The 19,832-nt window shown below is 49.5% G+C and overlaps 1 protein-coding gene across 1 annotated transcript in view; it reads right to left on the minus strand.

Annotated features, from left to right (window-relative positions):
- Nucleotides 1-9,060: 9,060 nt before the first annotated feature.
- sptbn4b (spectrin, beta, non-erythrocytic 4b) overlaps nucleotides 9,061-19,832 on the minus strand; it is a gene marked incomplete at its 5' end in the record, with an annotated part of 283,604 nt that continues 272,832 nt past the window's right edge. Inside the window, 3 exons of the mRNA XM_072489877.1 lie at nucleotides 9,061-14,032; nucleotides 15,317-15,359; nucleotides 16,727-16,900. Coding sequence (XP_072345978.1) covers nucleotides 13,868-14,032; nucleotides 15,317-15,359; nucleotides 16,727-16,900 — 382 coding nt within the window. The remainder of the gene's footprint in view (nucleotides 14,033-15,316; nucleotides 15,360-16,726; nucleotides 16,901-19,832) is intronic.

The raw sequence follows: 19,832 nt of genomic DNA on the forward strand, positions 1-19,832 counted from the left end.
GAAACTGACTGTGTGAAGGTACTGAAACTGCAGTGTATGGTTGACTATCTCCCAGCCTTACAGTGCCATCTCCTGGTGTGATGAAGTTAGAGCAAAAAGTATCAAAGTGTGAATTCACTGCAAGAAGCTGGTCTGGTCTCGTTGTAAGTAAACCAACAGGGGTAACACATGGACTGCCCAGAAAACTGAGGGGACTCCATTAACATAATTAAACATAATAGTGTCAGATTTAGAGGAAGCCTTGTATTCTGTTGTTGAACAGTTACCAAGGCGACATATTTTGTGTAACAGGCTCATTTAGTACCCGATCAAAATTGACATGCAACCTGCTGCTTTCCTTTTGCTATATAGCACCAACAAAATTATGTCCTTTCAGAAAGATCTGAGAAAGCTACTGGCAGCTCATGACAGCAGGGGATTGGAGGGGCAAGCTAATATAAATATCAGACTCATGTGTAGAGGCCAAATGTGTGGCCCCTCCTTGGTGCCAGGGTGAAGGACATATGGAAGCAAGTGGAGAAACTTTCGGAAAGGAAGGGACAGCTGCTAGAGGTCAATGACATTGAATAAAGGGGTGGCCCCTCCTTGGTGCCAGGGTGAAGGACATATGGAAGCAAGCGGAGAAACTTTCTGAAGAACAAAAAAACAAGAGTATATTTTATCTCAGGATTACTCCCTGAAAACCGCTGGAGAGCGGAGGCACGGACATTAGATCCATTAATGTGAGGCTAAGCAGAAGGCGCAGGAGTGAGAGTTTCAGACTCTGAGAACACTGGGGGCAGTTCTGGGACAGAGGAAAACTGCCTCAGACGTCACCTGAATCAGAAAAACACAGGAATAGACTTTGAGTCAGCTCCACCATTTAATACGATCACGGTTGACCCGAGTGTGGTCTTAGCTCCACCTTAATGTCTGCACCCTCTCCAGCCCCCCCATGACCCTCGACTCCCAAAAATCTGTTTACCTCTGCCTTGAATAAATTCAATGACCCAATCTCTACTGCTTTCTGGAGAACTGAATTCCAGAGTAACAACCTTCTAAAATGTATCCCTATCTTCATCTTAAAAGGAAAACCACTTATCAGATTGTCCAGCATTTTCTGTTTATATTTCAGATTCCAGCCTCTGTTGTAATTTGCTTTTATCTTAAAATCAACAGGTCGAGTGGAGGAGTGCTAATTGGCCTGGTAGAAGGTGGGTTAACTGTGAATGGGCCAGGGGGAGCGGGGAAAATTGGCTGATTTGGACGGCACGGTGACACAGGGGTTAGCACCACTGCCTCACAGAGCCAGGGACACGGGTTCAACTTCGGCCTCGGCGGGCTGTCTGTGTGGAGTTTGTACTTGCTCCCCGTGTCTGCGTGGGTTTCCGCCGGGTGCTCCAGTTTCAAAACTCCAAAGATGTGCAGGTGAGGTGGATTGGCCATGATAAATTGCCCCTTAGTGTCTAAAAGGGTTAGGTGGGGTTACTGGGATGGGCCTTGGTGGGATGCTCTTTCCGAGGATCGGTACAGACTCGATGGGCTGAATGGCCTCCTTCTGCACTGTAGGGATTCTTTGATGATCTATGATTTGGGATTGTGTCGGGGTTGGGGTGTCGGGCGACACGTTGGCGCCGTGGTTAGCACTGCTGCCTCACGGCACCTAGGACCCGGGTTCGATCCCAGCCCCCGGTCACTGTCCGTGTTGAGTTTGCACAGCCTCCCCCTGTCTGCGTGGGTGTCACCCCCACTACTCAAAAAAGATGTGCAGGGTCACGCTAAATTGCCCCTTATTTTGGGATTGCGTTTGGGGAGGGGTGGGGCTGGTGTAATGGGGCAGCACGGTAGCACAAGTGGATAGCACTGTGGCTTCACAGCACCAGGGTCCCAGGTTCGATTCCCCTCTGGGCCACTGTCTGTGCGGAGTCTGCTCGTTCTCCCCGTGTCTGCGTGGGTTTCCTCCGGGTGCTCCGGTTTTCTCCCACAGTCCAAAGACGTGGTTAGGTGGATTGCCATGCTAAATTGCCCTTTGTGACCAAAAAGATTAGAAGGGGTTATTGGGTTACGGGGATAGGGTGGAAGTGAGGTCTTAAGTGGGTCGGTGCAGACTCAATGGGCCAAATGCCTCCTTCTGCACTGTGTGTTCTATGTTCTCATGGCGGCGCTGCTACCCATACTGCCCCGCGGCTGGAAAAGCGCCCTATTCTTTCTGCACAGCTCGGCTGCGCATGCGCAGGCCTGGGCGGCTTCACAGCTCCGGGGTGCGCGCGGCGGAGGGAAGCACAATTCAAATGTAGGTCTATTGTTTTTTAAATGTCTGAGGATCCGCTGCCTCCCCTCAGCAGAGGCGGATACGGGTCGGAGCGTTTCCGCCCAACCTTAGTGAGGATCCAGCTTCGTTTTAATTCGCCGCGGTCCAAGGAGGATTCGAATTTAAAATCCCAACCGTCGCGGTCCCGGCTCCTGCAGCAAGATGGCGGGCATCACGTGACTGGGCGGGGCTTAGTCACAGGTCCGCCTGCACCCCCGGGTCCTAAAAGCTGCAGTTCAATCATTCATTCCCTCTCATTAGTAACCCTCTGGGTCCTAAAGGGACCATCGCTACATCTGCATCTCCCCTGGTCGTAAAGCGTCTCCCTTCCCCGAGTGGGCGGCACAGCGGTCAGCGCAGCTGCCTCACAGCGCCGGGACCCGGGTTCGTTTCTGACCTTGGGTGACTGTGTGGAGTTTGCGCTTTCTCCCCGTGTCTGCGTGGGTTTCCTCCCACAGTCCAAAGATGTGCAGGTTAGGTGGAGTGGCTGTGATAAATTGCCCCTTTGAGTCCAACAGTGAGGTGGAGTTGAGGGAGAGTGGGCTTAGGTGTTTCGGAGGTTCAAGCAGAAACGATGGGCTGAATGGCCTCCTTCGGCACTGTCGGCATTCTATGATTCTAACCCTCTGGGCCCCAGCGGTGGTGGAGTCCAAAACCAGGGGTCACACTCTTGAGGATACGGGGTAGACCATTTAGGACTGAGATGAGGAGAAGAGAGTGGTCGGCCTGTGGAATACGTTACCGCAGGAAGCTGTTAAGGCCAAAACATTGTGTTTTTAAGAAGCAGTTAGATTTGGCACTTGGGGAGAAGTGGATCAAAGGATATTTGGGAGGGGTGGTGAGGCAGGATCATACTATTGAATTGAATGGTCAGCCATGTCATAATAAATGGCAGAGTAGGCTCGAAAGGGCCGAATGGCCTCCTTCTGCTCCTATTTTCTATGTCCTAAAGGGACTCTCTCCCCCTAGTAACCCTCTTGCTCCTAAAGGGATTAACTCCCACACCGCCCGGTCTACCCATGGGGCAAAATTCTCCGACCCCCCGCCGGGTCGGAGAATCGCCTGGGGCTGGCGTGAATCCCGCCCCCGCCGGTTGCCGAAGTCTCCGGCACCGGAGATTTGGCGGGGGCGGGAATCGCGCCGCGCCGGTTGGCGGGCCCCCCCCCCCCGCTCGATTCTCCGGCCCGGATGGGCCAAAGTCCCGCCGCCAAAATGCCTGTCCCGCCGGCGTAAATTAAATCACCTACGTTACCGGCGGGACAAGGCGGCGTGGGCGGGCTCCGGGGTCCTGGGGGGGGTGGGGGGTGATCTGGCCCTGGGGGGTGCCCCCACGGTGGCCTGGCCCGCGATCGGGGCCCACCGATCCGCGGGCGGGCCTGTGCCGTGGGGGCACTCTTTCCCTTCCGCCTCCGCCACGGTCTCCACCATGGCGGAGGCGGAAGAGACTCCCTCCACTGCGCATGCGCGGGAAACTGTCAGCTGACGCTCCCGCGCATGCGCCGCCCGGAGATGTCATTTCCGCGCCAGCTGGCGGGGCACCAAAGGCCTTTTCCGCCAGCTGACGGGGCGGAAATTCCTCCGGCGCGGGTCTAGCCCCTCAATGTTGGGGCTCTCCCCCCAAAGATGCGGAGCATTCCGCACCTTTGGGGCGGTGCAATGCCCGCCTGATTTGCGCCGTTTTGGGCGCCAGTCGGCGGACATCGCGCCGTTTCCGGAGAATTTCGCCCATGGTTCCCAGTAGTGTGACCCTCTATTATACCAACATCATCCAAAAGGACAACATTTCTATGTCATGTACACTTCCAAGTTAGCCCTGGCTCCTCCCATTAATTACATATCTGAATCCCACTAACTTCCATAACCTGCTTAGCTAGGAGAAATACAATCCCTCATAAACTATCTACACTCCAGGGAAACTCCAGCAAAAAAACACGATTCCATTTGCCTTTTATCTGTAACCAAGTAAATGGTTGGAACGAATGATTGCCTCACCTTTTACGACTCTTAATTACAGCTTTAACAGACACAGTCTGGATACCTTAACCTAAGTTCTTTAATAATATTACTGCAACAAATATAAAGTACAATATATATCAATTTCTACATTCGTCACACAATACTCGCACATTGTCTCACTGAAAGCCTTTGACATTCAGTTCACTCTTTTGACTTATCGATATTTGCTCTTTCCAAGTCAAATATTTTAATGTTTGTACCTACTTGCTTCTCTAGCTCTTTCCTATTACTTGGTGGCCTGTCGTACCTCCCAGCCTTGCAACAGTGTCAGAGAACAAAAGTCACGCACTAATTATTGAACATTGATACAAAAGGAACATTCTGTGGATACTGGTAATCTAAAGTAAAACAGTAAATGCTGCGGATACTCAGCTGGTCAGGCAGCAGCTGGGGAGAGAAAAAACAGAGTTACTGTTTCAAGTTGATAATCTCTCGTCAGAAAGTTAGAAAGGTCACGGGTTTCGAACGAGGGAAGGGTGGGAAAAGAACAAAAGGGAAGGTCTGTGACAGGATGGAAGGTGGGAGAGATTAAGTGGCAAAAGAAGTGGCAGTGTAAGATCAACGGGAGTGGTCATGGGACAAGTGAAGCAACAAATGATGTGTCTGGAGGAGGTGTGAATGGCAGAATGATGCACAGCTACCATCCGAAAGAAGAAGAGAAAAGCGAGTGTAAAACCGAATCCTGCAAAGAAAAAGGAGACAAAATGGAGGCAGAGATTGTGATCAAAAATTGCTGGACTCAACCTTGAGTAAAAGTGCCTAATCAAACGGTGTGGGGTGGGATTCTCCATCCCGCCGCACCAATGTTCGTAAGTCATTGAGGATGGCAGGACATGTTGCGAGAGCTAGTAATAAAGCTTATGTTACCCTAGGTTTTATTAAGAGGACATTGAGTATGGAGTAATGAATCATGTTAAACTCATATAAGACACCAGTTAGGTGAGGAAGGATGTGAAGGCCTTGGAGAGAGTATAGAGGATATCCACAAGAATGATTCCAGGGATAAAGAACTATAACTATTGTTATAGGTCTGGGTTTACAGAACCCCACAGTGTTTCATGGAGTTCAACCGACCCACAACTTGTAATAGATTGTGGTGTGGGGAGCACACGGCGTAATTTCCAGGTGTAATCCAGCAATTATGGACAAATGGTTTTTAAAACAAAACAATGTTTATTCTATGAACTCAAGTTAACCTTTTAAAAACAAACATTGAATATCTTAACACTCATTACTTCAAAGATAACCCCAAAAGACTACAACACTAAATAATCCTTCAAACTGTTCCTTTAAACATCCAAAATACATCAAACCATCAAAAACAGACATGAGGTTACATTCAATATATTTATAGTCTTTGGATTGCAGACATGAACAGACCAGCTCTGAGTTTCTTCCTGCAGCTCACAGCAAAACACACAGACACTCCCAGCTGCCTTCTCAAACTGAAACTCAAAAAAGCAGAAGTGAGCTCAGCTCCCCCACCCTCTGACATCACTTCAGTAATATGATCAGCTCTATTTCTTAAAGGTACATTGCTTAAACATCCATTTCTTACAGGTACTCTTACATGACACTATGAAGATGGATTGCAGAGATTGGGAATGTTTTCCTCGGAGAAAAGGAGGCCGAGAGGAGGCCTGATAGAGATATTCAAGATCCTGAGAGGAATGAACAGGGTAAATAGCGAGAATCTGTTCCCACTCAAGAGAGCATCGAGGCCTAGAGGCTCAAGATAATTGGCAAAAGGAATAAAAGTGATGTGAGGAAATAAACTTTCACCCAGAGTGTGGTTGGAGGCTGGAATTAACTTCCTGAGAGGGTGGAGGAGGCAGGTTCGATCGAGGTCCAAAAGGGAATCGGATTGATATCTGAAAAGAAAGAATGTGGAAGGTTAAGAGCTTAAAGCAAGGGGAGTGGGATTTGGGCTGGTTTAGCTCAGTGGGCTAGACAGCTGGTTTGTGATGCAGAACAAGGCCAGCAGTGTTCAATTCCCGTACCAGCTTACCCAAACAGGTGCAGGAATGTGGCGACTATGGGCTTTTCACAGTAATTTCATACTTGTGACAATAAATGGTTATTATTATAATGTTCTTTCAGAGACCCAGTGTGGACTCGATGGGCCGAATGTGATTCTGTTGGGTAGCTTGACTGTCAGAGCACAGGAGAGCTGCACTGTTAGAGCTACTGTCTTCCGGACAAACCATTACATCGAGGATCCCGCTGCCTGCTTGGGAGGCTGTCAAAGATCCAAAAACACGATTAAAAAAGTCAGGATTTCTCCTGCCATTCTATCCAAATGTAGGCCAGACCGGGTAAGGACTGCAGATTTCCTTACCTAAAGGACATTAGTGAACCAAATGGGTTTTTATGACAATCGACAATGGTTTCAAGATCTTAGAGCCATCAGTAAAACTGTTATCACTATTGCTCCATTGGTGCCGGACACAAATGTCATTTTGTCTTCTATACCACCAACAACGGATACTTTCTCAGCCTTTTTCTCCATACCATTGCACCCGGAAAGTCAACATCTATTTGCTTTACATATCGGAATTAACAGTATTAAAAGAGACTTGAACGAGGGCCAGTTGTCTGCAGGCTCAACAGTCCCTCAATATGATGACAATATATTGATAGTCTCAGAGGGAGGGCTAGTTTGTCAACAGAATATATCACATCTGGCAGAAAGAGGGCATAGGGTCTCAATGGACAAGCTGCAATTCTGTCAGGAGACAGTTCAATATTTGGGATTTCAGCTTCAGCAAGGACAACGGAGGCTTGGGTCTGAAAGCGTACAGGCTGTAGCAAGGGTTCCAACTCCGCGTACGAAAAAGGGAAACCCTTACCTCCCTCGGCATGGTGGGCTATTGCAGGCAGTGGATCCCGGACTATAGAGAGATGGACACAGTATTGCGAAAGGCTACCCCTTCAGTTGTTACCTGGATCCCAGAGAGGGAGCAAGCATTTCGTAATTTGAAACAAGCCATGATTAGCACCCCTGCCTTGGGACTTCCTAATTTCAGCAAACCCTTTACTCTTTATTTGAATGAAGCAGGGGGATTTGCAACAGGGGTCCTGGTACAAGAGCGTTGAGGAGGGAAACGACACCTTGCCTATTACTCGGTGGTCCTATGTGCAGTGGTAAAGGGTATGCCAAGTTGTTGAAGAGCAGTAGCAGCCACGGCTGCCATAGTAGAAAAATCAGTACCCCTTGTACTCGACCACCCGTGTACAGTATTGGTTCCTCACTCTGTTTTGCTCCTGCTTAATTCATCCGCAACGCAGCATTTTTATTGAATTCAAATTTTGGCATCTGCCAAGGCGGGATTCGAACCAGGGTCTCTGGGCTTTTACCCTGGGTCTCTGGATTACTAGTCCAGTGACAATACCACGACATCACTGCCTCCCTGTGTGAGATCGCAGAAACAACAGTAAGCAGCAAGTACTCATAATTGAATGTGCTTCTGGGAATATACAACGGGCAGAATGGCCGGAGTTCAGCAATGACAGAAAGTGATGGTGAAAAGATCCATGGGGCATTACAACTGCACCCCTAGGAACCTCCACAATTGCCCCGTACAGGAGTGGTTAGCCCAATTCAATTAAAGTAGCAAAGAATGCCCCCTATTCTGGGACGTTGGAAAATCGTTTGGATCCCTCTTTGCGTCGCTCCTCTCCCAAAAGGTGGCCTGTCGGCTACGATTCGGGAGGGGGAGGGACAGGAAAAAATGAATGCCTGGCTGATTTCCAAAAATGACTAATTCATTTATCTCAGTCGGTAATGTTTATACAAATGTGGGGGAACATAAGCTTTGTTTGATTGACATCTCAATGATCTTGGAATAATCAAGCGCCTGATTCTCTATCGGGGGGATCCTCAGCTTCACCAGCAGCGCACTCACACCCGCAGATTTCCCGACGGCGTAGGGGCGCCCACAATGGGAAACTCCATTGGCCAGCTGCCGGGGTGGAGTATCCCGCTGCCGGCGGGACTGCACTGCACCGTAAAATGGGTGTGGCGGGACGGAGAATCCCACCACAGATCTTTCGTTGATATCGTTTTTCAATGCTTGCGTGTTTACACAAAACTGTGAGGTCTAATGCAGATGAAAGTTCTTTGAAATTGATCATGTGAACAGCGGTGATTGATCGACATGAGAAGGTGAATGCGAAAGTGCATTTCAGTGGGATTGTTGAATACCTTTTTATTGGTTGCCGACTCGAGACCAGGGTCCACGACTCCTCGGAGAAGCTGCAAACCACGTCTACTAATAGAGCAGGTGGGATTGTATCAAAATTGTTGGGGGGGGGGTTGAAATGCTCACCACTGCTATGGAGCTAGCAAGGGCAGGAGTGCTGTGTGTAAGCTCAATAAACAAATAACCATACCCTCATTCCACACCAGCCACAAACTGCAAGATACAGGAATGGGGCATGGTCCTGCCCATCATATTTGAAGTCCTCTTGACTTGGCAAAAATGTGGACCTCTACGTGGGCACGTGGCGTATATGCCTCACAGAGGCAGGATTCTTTTAATCTCTTTGAACGTTAAATAAACAAGCACACAGCAAGTGCAGATCAAATTCTGCGGGTGCTTTTATTGGAAGGAACATTAATTGTGATTTATTGCATTTGGAATTCTGCCTGTCAATTCATACTTGAATAGAAAAAAAAACAATCACACTTTATCACCAACAATCACATTACAAATGCCATCTTATAAACAATAGTAATAAATTATAACCAAAACTAATCTTTCAAAAGTTTTATTAATATATATCTTTGCAGTTTGACATTTTGCAATGAATTCTGCTACGAATACTGTACAGAAGCAGGGATTTCAGAGCTCTGCTTATTATTCATTCTCTATATAATTCTACATTTTCTTCCCTTTAAAATATACAATTTCTTACATCCCAAACCCAACTGGTCATTTACATTGGGTTTCAGGTGGGCCGTTAACATGCATAGATCTATAATATACAGTCTGAGATTGCAAGTGATTCTCATGCAACTTATAAAGTATTACACCATGATTGTTCAAGCTACATGATGTTTGCAGCAGAAATAAAGCTGGGCAGGCTCTTGGACTGGAATCATTGATAGCACTCCCATATTCTACAGGCATGTTCCATTGGACATTAGCAAGCAGCCTGGTACTAGTGACATGTCAAGGCAGAATCTTTGAAGCATAACTCTCGAGACTTATGCATTGGAGTGTGAATATTAGTGATAGGACAGAACTTTAAAGGCCGCCCCAAAGATTGGGCTGGATTATCTGGCACCTCCAGCGGCGTGTTTCTCGGTGGCGTGGCTTTCGCCGGCGGCGGGATTCTCTACTCGCGTCACTTGTCAACAGGATTTCCCATGACAGCGCTGCCGCGGTAACGGAGAATCACAACAGCCGGAGAAATTCCAGCCGTAATTTCTCATGAGAGCTGCGGTTGTAGTCTTGTAGGTATTGAAGCATCCAGCAACATCCCAGAGAAATCCCCATATACGTTAAGGTGTTGGGCAGCAGGGTGGCGCAGTGGGTTATCACAGCTGCCTCACGGCGCCGAGGTCCCCAGGTTCGATCCCGGCTCCGGGTCACTGTCCGTGTGGAGTTTGCACATTCTCCCCGTGTTTGCGTGAGTTTCGACCCCACAACCCAAAGATGTGCAGGGTAGGTGGATTGGCCACGCTAAATTGCCCCTTAATTGGAAAAAATTAATTGGGTACTCTAAACTTTAAAAAAAAATAGACGTTAAGGTGTACACACGGACACCTGCCCAAACTGACTCACTTACTGCTCATCCCGCTAACTTTCATAGTTTGATTGTTTTTGGAGTCGTCCCTTACGTCACATGAACCAGCACGGGCAGCACGGTAGCATTGTGGATAGCACAGTTGCTTCACAGCTCCAGGGTCCCAGGTTCGATTCCGGCTTGGGTCACTGTCTGTGCGGAGTCTGCACCATCCTCCCCGTGTGTGCGTGGGTTTCCTCCGGGTGCTCCGGTTTCCTCCCACAGTCCAAAGATGTGCAGGTTAGGTGGATTGGCCATGATAAATTGCCCTTAGAGTTCAAAATTGCCCTTAGTGTTGGGTGGGGTTGCTGGGTTATGGGGATAGGGTGGAGGTGTTGACCTTGGGTAGGGTGCTCTTTCCAAGAGCCGGTGCAGACTCGATGGGCCGAATGGCCTCCTTCTGCACTGTAAATTCTATGAACCCTTTGTCGTGAGGTGATTACATCCTTATGGTAAAAAATGGTATGGTTGAGTGTGGGATGGGATGGGATGAGGTGGTATGGCTTACTGTAGGATGGGATAGTATGGTAAGGTATGGGGTCGAATGGTAAGGGGTGCAGTGGGATGATAGGAGATAGGAGGGAACGGCATAGTTCAGAATGGTATGGGATAGGGAGGCACGGTGGCACCGTGGTTAGCACTTCTGCCTCACGGAGCCGAGGACCCGGGTTCGACCTCGGCCCTGGGTCGCTGTCTGTGTGGAGTTTGCACATTTTCCCCGTGTCTGCATGGGTCTCACCCTCACAACCCAAAAAGATGTTCAGGTAGGTGACTTGGCCACACTAAATTGCCCCTTAATTGGAAAAAAGAATTGGGTACTCTAAATTTATAATAAAAAAAGAATGGTATGGAATGCGATAGTAGCGTACAGGATAGACTGGCTGAGTATAGGGTGGTATGATAAAGGATGGTTACATTTGGTGATTCCAATGGTCTCTTCGCCAGACTCCCTTCTTGCACCCTAAGCTTGAAGCTCATCAAAGCTTTGCTTTCGTTCCCTAACTCACACCTAGTCCCATTCACCTATTATCCCCTTCCAAATCCATGACCGCTACCATCTAGGAGGACAACGGTGGGGCGGTTGCAGGTGTATGGGAAGACTACCATTTGGAAGTTCCCCTCCAAGCCACACACATTCCTGACTTAGGATTATATCGGCCGTTCCTGCACTGTCGCTGGGTCAAAGTCCTGGAACTCCCTCCCTAACAGCACTGTGGGTGCATCTACACCACAAGGACTGCAGCGGGTTCGAAACCCGCCACTGCAGATGGCCAAATTTGAATTGAATAAAAATCTGGAATTGAAAGTCTAATGATCACCATGAAACCATGGCTAATAGTTATAATTGAGGGCAGTACAGCGTTTCACAGCGCCAGGGTCCCAGGTTCGATTCCCGGCTTGGGTCACTGTCTGTGCGGAGTCTGCATGTTCTCCCCGTGTCTGCGTGTGTTTCCTCCGGGTGCTCCGGTTTCCCCCCACAGGTCCCGAAAGATGTGCAGGTTAGGTGGATTGGCCATGCTAAGTTGCCCTTGGTGTCCAAAGAGGAAAGAGGTTGGGTGGGGTTGCTGGGTTATGGGTATAGGGCGGAGGTGTTGGCTTAACTGGGGTGCACTTTCCAAGGTTCGGTGCAGACTTGATGGGCCGAATGGCCTCCTTCTGCACTATAAATTCTATGTCTAGAAGGCAACGTCGGGCAAGGTACAAACGGTCAAGGTGATTACAATTTTGACGGCTAATGACAGCAGTGTGCTGGGATGTAGCTGTAAACCCGATACAATTCTTTCATTCCTCTATCGCTACCCAATACATTGAATCAGTCATTCACAGGTTCTGACAGGGCCAATGCAGTCCATTAAAGGTAGACAAGGGATTGGGGAGGTGGTAGCAACCAAGATTCCATTCCTATTCAGTCCCTCAGAACCAAATCGGTCTGCCTAACCCTTCAAATGGGATGTCCTTTGGTCCTAAGTCTCCTAAGGTGGGTGTACAGAATCCTCAATCCTCAATGTATTCACTGGAGTTCAGAAGAATGAGGGGGAATCTCATAGAAACCATTAAAATTCTAACAGGGCTGGACAGGGTAGATGCAGGAAGGATAGTCCCGATGGTGGGGGATGTCCAGAACCAGGGGGTCACAGTCTGAGGATACGGGGCAGACCATTGAGGACAGAGGCGAGGAGAAATGTCCTCACCCAGAGAGTGGTTGGCCTGTGAAATCCGCTACCACAGAAAGCAGTTGAGGCCAAACTGTTGTGTTTTAGGAATTAGATATAGCTCTTGGGGCTAAAGGGATCAAGGGATATAGGGGGAAGGCAGGATCAGGGTATTGAACGATGATCAGCCATGATCATAATGAATGGCGGAGCAAGCTCGAAGGGCCGAATGGCCTCCTCCTGCTCCTATTTTCTAAGTTTCTATGGCCCAGCCCTGTTCTGCTCCAACGAGAGATTTTAAACCTTTGTTCATCTCTGTGGTCAAGCATTGCCTCTTGTGCTCTTGCAAGTGTTGCCGACTGTCTCTGTGGCTGGGGGATGTGAAAGGTCCCCTTGCTCAAGAGATTGCCCAGTTTCCGGGACAGTTTCAGCACGTGACCTGTGGTTACAGGCCGGGCGGGTGTGTACCTCTTTCCCCCTTTAGCTGGAACTAAGTGCATACCAGAGAAAACGTAGCCCGTTTGCACTCAAATCGCTTTTCCCGATTTGCTCCCCAAATGACGGAGATGGATTGGAGGCCACTGTATCGCATTATCACCAAACTAAAATTATGTTAGTTTAGCAGCATCAAAGGGTGAGTGAAGGCGAGGGTAGGGCAACACGTAGCATGAGGATAATTTGCTCATTTGGAGAGTAAACGCTGACACAAACCGCCCTGTTCCCATTTCGCAACCTCCACCTATTTCCACGTAACCACCACATTCTTAGCCAAATATTTCTTATTTTTGACTCCCCCCCCCCCCTTATCAAAACGCAACTCTGAGGAATGTCAGTGTGGTCAGACACACGGGTTTGAGCAACGTGCTCTTAAATTCTGCCAAAGCCCCTAGCTCGACACGGCATTAGTCCCTCAATTTCCAACTTCGATCTTCTTTTCAGGAAGACCTCAGGTATTTTGGTAAAACACTAAAAATCAGATTGTAACGGAGTTACTTTGCATTTGCGTCCCACTGAAATTCCAGTTGACATCCGTTACCTAGTCAACCTTTATCTCCATCGGTGCTTTGTGTTTTGAATAAGCATCCAGTGTTACCTTGAAGGCTTCAAAGAAGATTAAAATTGAAAGGTGTGATAACGCCACTTTTTTGATAAGCAGAAGATGCGCTGACGTGTGTGTGGAAACTTCTCACGTTCACTTACTCATCGATTGTAACAAAGCTGAACACATGGGAGTCAGATCCAGAGATTTGGAACAGGTCTTTGGAGGCAACTGGACGTAAAACCCTAACAACCTGGAAAATGAGTTGGATGTGCAACTTCCAACCAGAGGTATAAGCCCTGCACCGCTAGCTCAGAGAGTTCCAGCCGATAGCCGCTTGGGTTCGTGAACATATCATAACAAAAGCTGAACCGCGTCGGAATAGAAAATCGTCGCATACCCATTCAAAAGACGCACCGGCAATCGTCTCAACGTTTGTTGAAATTGTAAAATTAAAAAACATTTGTTGCTCTGGTTTTAGGATGAAACAACTTCGACATCACCAAGCGAGAATCCGTCCACGTGTCCGCTTGCAAGGATCCAATCTGCACCACGTCAAGACGATGGCGCCTTCTGCCTTCATTTCTTCTTTCCGAAGAGACTGAATCTTCGGTCACTGTCCCGTTTAGTATTGCCTTCATCGGTCGAAGAGGTAGTAAGGGGGATCTGGCCTGTTTGCTGAGCAATTTGTGCATGCTCGGAAACGGCTGTGGAAATAGTCTTGATCCAATCGTTCATCTCCTCCTAAAGCGTAACATTGAAGAGGCAACAAAGTGCAAATCAGTTAAACACATTTCATTCATTTGATAAAACCCAGCAGAGCATCGCTGCAGGCTCCTTTCCTGCATTTTGCCCATGAAAATGAAAATGAAATGAAAATCGCTTATTGTCACAAGTAGGCTTCAAATGAAGTTACTGTGAAAAGCCCCTGTCCGCCACTTAATTGTCCAGAGATAACACAATGTTGAGTGCCCAGTGTTTCCAGAACTACCACTCAATAACTCCCATTGCTGCATTCAATGGGCTGAATTCCCGCTGTCGGGGTCTTCCAGTCCCACCGATGGCAACACTCTGCAGAGCGGGTTCCCCGGCGGTGCGGTCGGTGGATAATACAGAACGCTGTAGATGCTGGAGGGACGGGAAGATTCCGTCATCAGCCAATGGCGAGCTGCCTCTGCTTCGGGGGGGTTGGGGGGCGGGGGGTGGGGGGGGGGGGGGGGTGGCAAGTATGGAAAATCCCACCCATTAACTCCATTATGACCTCCGCTTTCATCCACCGGACTGCCCTCACCACCTTTCTGCATCTGGTGCTTTTTTTTTCTGCATCGGCCAACGCACAGATCTGAGCCTCTGTGAGTGACTGGTTGGTCAACTGAGGCTTCCTCGGAGCTGTCTCCACCCAGCGCCCACATTTCATTGGATAGTAATTGGAGGCACTGGGGCGAATGGCAGCCCAATTGTGATCAGCATCCCAGTCAACACAACTTCCTGGGCCATTACATTCAGTACAGGGCGGCACGACAACACAGTGGTTAGCACTGCTGCCTCACAGCGCCAGGGACCCAGGTTCGATTCCGACCTCGGGTGACTGTGTGGAGTTTGCACGTTCTCTCCGTTTCTGTGTGGGTTTCCTCCGGGTGCTCCGGTTTCCTCCCACAGTCCAGAGATGTGCAGGTGAGATGGATTGGCCATGATAAATTGCCCTTTAGTGTCCAAAAGGTGTGCAGGTTAGGTGGGGTTATGGTGTTACGGGGATTGGGTGGGGGAGTGGACCGAGGTAGGGTGCTCTTTCAGAGAGTCAGTGCGGAATCGATGGGCCGAATTACCTCCTTCTGCACTGTAGAAATTCTGCGGTTCTATCTCCCTGCGTCAGTCCCTGGGACACCTTACTCCACTCAATACATCCTTCCTACACTGACCCCTAGGACACCCCACTCGCTGTTCTGACGTGTTGGAGAGGGTTTTACTGAAATGGTTTATTGTTCCATGCCTTGACCCCAGCCCTGACATTCACAGTGTGAAGCTCACCTCATCCTTGGCCTGGTAGAGGTACTCACTGCCGTCGCTCACCCTGTCACAATGAACAAGAAAAGAGTATGAAAAAGAGCAAGAAACGGCTCAGCTCGAATATGGAATAAAACGATTTCTTGAAATACTCAGCATTCTCACCAGCTAATTGTACTAATCTACAGTCACCTTGCAGTTAACGGGTGGGAAACATTAATCCTTGGGATATAAGAAATGTGTTTGCAAGGAACATGAGGCTGGATTCTCCGATTTCGAGGCTACGTCCGGAGGATGTGTCAGGTTTTACGACGAAAGGGTTGGTGCCGCCCCGCACCGCCGGTGGGGGGGGGGGAGCAGCCACGCCACGTAAAACACACGGCCTTCCCGATATGAACAGCTGGAGAATTGCTGGGTCCGTGGCTGTGTATGTGCACGGTGACGGCCTGTTGCGGTCGTGCTGTACAACATGCGCCGGCCGAGCGCGGACCCGACCTGTCACCCAGGACACCCCCTCGCTACCCCAGGGCCACTCCCCCTCCAGTCCCCCCCCTCCAGCCCTCGCCGAGGCCCCCCCCCCCCCCCCAGCCAGCAACACGGTCCCCCACCCCCCTCCCCGACTGTGACGGCGCTGGACACAGCCGCCACGCCCGGTTCCCGCACGGCTGGGACCCCACGACCCTGCGCCACCGGGAATTCGGCCCATGGGGGGCGGAGCATCGGGGGAGGGCCTTCAGGTAACGTCCTGAGGCCGTCCCAACGGCGTGCGGCCTACTCCCCGACGGCGCAGTTGTGGAGAGGGCGGAGCAGCCGAAAACAGGCGCCGTCCCCGATTCAGTCATATACATTCTCCGCCCGATCACCGAGTACGAAATCAGGAACGGTGAATCCTGCCCGTGTTCTTTCACCATTAATGCATCAATTATTAAATTCAAAAAGTTTGAACAGGCAAATAGAAATAGATGTGCATTGGTGAAGATATGAGTGAGCAGCTAAGCTGTACCCAATGGTACAAGTCACAGCAGTCCTGTTAATTGTATCGTGAAGATACACAGAGGAAGGACATTGTTTAATTAACTACTTTGTGCAGCTATAAAGAGGGGACATAAATTTCTGTATTTTGTTACGGGGTCCCAATTGGAGGCTTTCAATTAGTTTCGGCATTTATAATTGCCCGTTTGTGTTCAAAAAAGCATATAAATAGGGGACAGCTGGGGCACTGGGTGTGGGAGGAGAGCTTAGGGACTGAACAGAATCGACAAACTCTGTTGATGAAGAAAAGGACTGTGGATTCTGCTTCATCAGCTGATTTGGATTCTGCTAACAGCCCTGTCGAACCAAAGAGGTGCTGGACGGTCGCATTTCTTTAACCGAAGGTGCAAGCAGCTAAACTGAATCTTCTCAGACGTGGCTGCATCTTTCTCACGTACTCACCGGAGTTTAAATACAAACTTCTTCTTTTTGTAATTGCTGGCGATTTCACAGGTGGAGTCGCTCAGGGTGATGAGTGGCTCCCCATTGTAGGTCGTTGCTGCTTTATAGCTCTTGGCATCTTTGTAAAACCCCAGATCTCCTTTACTAATCACGCAGTATACGCTAACCCAGGACCTGAGTGGCAAAAGAAGGAACAGTTACTTAAATCCCACAAAGAGAATAACACGAGCCACAGCCAATCAGAGCACGTCAGAGATAAAACAACACATAAAACGTTTAATTAATTTTTTAAAGTTGTCTTAGAAAACGGGCAGTGCGGGGGTCATAGAGGCACACCGGTTAGCACTACTGCCTCACAACGCCAGGGACCCAGGTTCGATTCCGGCCTTGGGTAACTGCCTGTGCGGAGTTTGCACGTCCTCCCTGTGTCTGCGTGGGTTTCCTCCGGGTGCTCCGGTTTCCTCCCACGGTCTAAAGATGCGTAGATTAGGTGGCTTGGTCGAGCTAAGTTGCCCCTTGGTGTTCAAAAAGGTTAGGCAGGGTTACGGGGAAAGGGGGGGGGGTGGACCTGGGTGGGGTGCTCTGTCAGAGAGTCTCTGAAGCCCCGTTGAGCCAAATGGCCTCCTTCTGCACTGTATGGGTTCTATGGTTCTATGAAAGCCATTAGCAAATAGGTGCATACATGCAACATAGAACATAGAGTGCAGAAGGAGGCCATTCAGCCCATCGAGTCTGCACCGCCCCATTTAAGCCCTCACTTCCACCCTATCCCCGTAACCCAATAACCCCTCCTAACCTTTTTGGCCATTAAGGGCAATTTATCATGGCCAATCCACCTAACCTGCACGTCTTTGGACTGTGGGAGAAAACCGGAGCACCCAGAGGAAACCCGCGCGCACACGGGGAGAACGTGCAGACTCCGCACAGACAGTGACCCAGCGGGGAATCGAACCTGGGACCCTGGCGCTGTGAAGCAACAGTGTTTTCCACCTGTGCTACCGTGCTGCCCTAAAAAACGATCTGGAGCACAGATGGAAACATCCTCTCAGAATCCGCTCTCCCATATCCCCTCAGGATTTGTTTCAATAAGACCACCCTGTCAGTTCTTCCAAACTCCAGTGGGTACAGGCCCCACCTGTCCAGCCTTTCCTCAGATGATAACCCTGTCATCCCAGTAAACACGTGACTGAACTTTCTCTGAACTGCTTCCAATGCGATTGTGACTTCCTTGCATACGGAGAGCCAGAACTGCGCCCAGTGCGGCAGATGTGGGCCGGCATTATCTGGCCGTTCGCTGGCGGCTGGGTTCTCTGTTCCCGTCGGCAGCGCACACCCACCCGCGGGTTTCCCGGCGGCAAGGAGTGGCTGGCTTCAATGGGAACTCCTCTTGATGGTGGCGGGAGACAACAGAGAACAGCGCGCCACCTCCCACTGCCGAGAAACACGCGGCTGGGGGGGATGGGGGGGGGGGGGGCGGAGAGTCCCGCCCGTGGTCTCACGAATGCTCTCCCAATGGAGCAAGATATCCCTACTTTTATACTCCACACGTTTGCAATAAACAATATACCATCTGCCTTCCTCGTCATTCACTGTACCAGCATTCCTGTGATCAAACATAAGTGTTAGTTTGACCAACATAGCTGGGGGAGGGGTTGGGCTTTATGCCTGTAACTGAAGGGGGTATTGTGAAGCATAAACAGGAATGAGGGTAAAATAAAACAGTGACTGAGACGGAGTTTAGGACAGGCCTGTGACAAGCACTATATCGGCCACAGTGGAATCATTGGGCTGAGGGGTGAGGGTGAAGGAAAGATTCCAAGGGCAGCACTGTAGCATTGTGGATAGCACAATTGCTTCACAGCTCCAGTGTCCCAGGTTCGATTCCCGGCTTGGGTCACTGTCTGGGCAGAGTCTGCACGTCCTCCTCGTGTGTGCGTGGGTTTCCTCCGGGTGCTCCGGTTTCCTCCCACAGTCCAAAAGATGTGCAGGTTCGGTGGATTGGCCATGATAAATTGCCCTTAGTGTCCAAAATTGACGTGAGTGTTGGGTGGGGTTACTGGGTTGTGGGGATAGGGTGGAGGTGTTGGCCTTGGGTAGGGTGCTCTTTCCAAGAGCCAGTGCAGACTCGATGGGCTGAATGGCCTCCTTCTGCACTGTAAATTCTATGATAAATTAAATGGACACCCACATCGCAGGAAGAAAATAAAAGGAAAATTAATTTTCAGGGACAGGCTGAAAATTTTTTCTTAATTCGTTTACGGGATGTGGGTGCTACAGGTTGGGCCCGGCATTTATTGCCTGTTCCTAGTTGCCCCTTGAGAGGGCAGTGGTGAGCTGCCTGAGGTGTAGGTACACCCGCCTTACTTTTTGTGGACAAGTAATTTTTTAAAAAAAGAAGACATTTAAGAGTACCCAATTCTTTTTTCCAATTGAGGGCCAATTTAACGTGGCCAATCCACCTACCCTGTACATCGTTTTGGGTTATGGGGGTGAGACCCACACAGACACGGGGAGAATGTGCAAACTCCACACGGACAGTGACCCAGAGCTGGGATCGAACCTGGGACCTCGGCGCCGTGAGGCAGCAGTGCTAACCCACTGCGCCACCGTGCTGCCCCCAGGAGTTGGAATGTCTTGTTGAAGTTGTACAAGACATTGGTAAGACCACACATGGAACACTGTGTTCAGTTCTGGTCACCCTATTATGTGAATGATATTGTTAAACTAGAAAGAGAGCAGAAGGGATTTACGAGAATGCTACCAGGACCTGATGGTCTGAGTTATAAGGAGAGGCTGGATAGGCTGGGACTTTTTTCCCTGGAGCGTAGGAGGCTTAGGGGTGAACTTATAGAGGTCTATAAAATAATGAGGAGCATCGATAAAGTAGATAGTCGCATCTTTTCCCAAAGGTGGAGGAGTCTAGAATTAGAGGGTATAGGTTTAAGGTGAGAGGGGAGGGATACAAAAGAGGCCAGAGGGGAAATTTCTTCACATAGAGGGTGGTGAGTATCTGGAACGAGCTGCCAGAGGCAGTGGTAGAGGCGGGTACAATTTTGTCTTTAAAAAGCAATTAGACAGTTACATGGGCAGGGTGGGTATAAAGGGA

This window comes from Scyliorhinus torazame, chromosome 25 (genome assembly GCF_047496885.1).
Source record: "Scyliorhinus torazame isolate Kashiwa2021f chromosome 25, sScyTor2.1, whole genome shotgun sequence".
In the NCBI taxonomy this organism is placed as follows: Eukaryota; Metazoa; Chordata; class Chondrichthyes; order Carcharhiniformes; family Scyliorhinidae; genus Scyliorhinus; species Scyliorhinus torazame.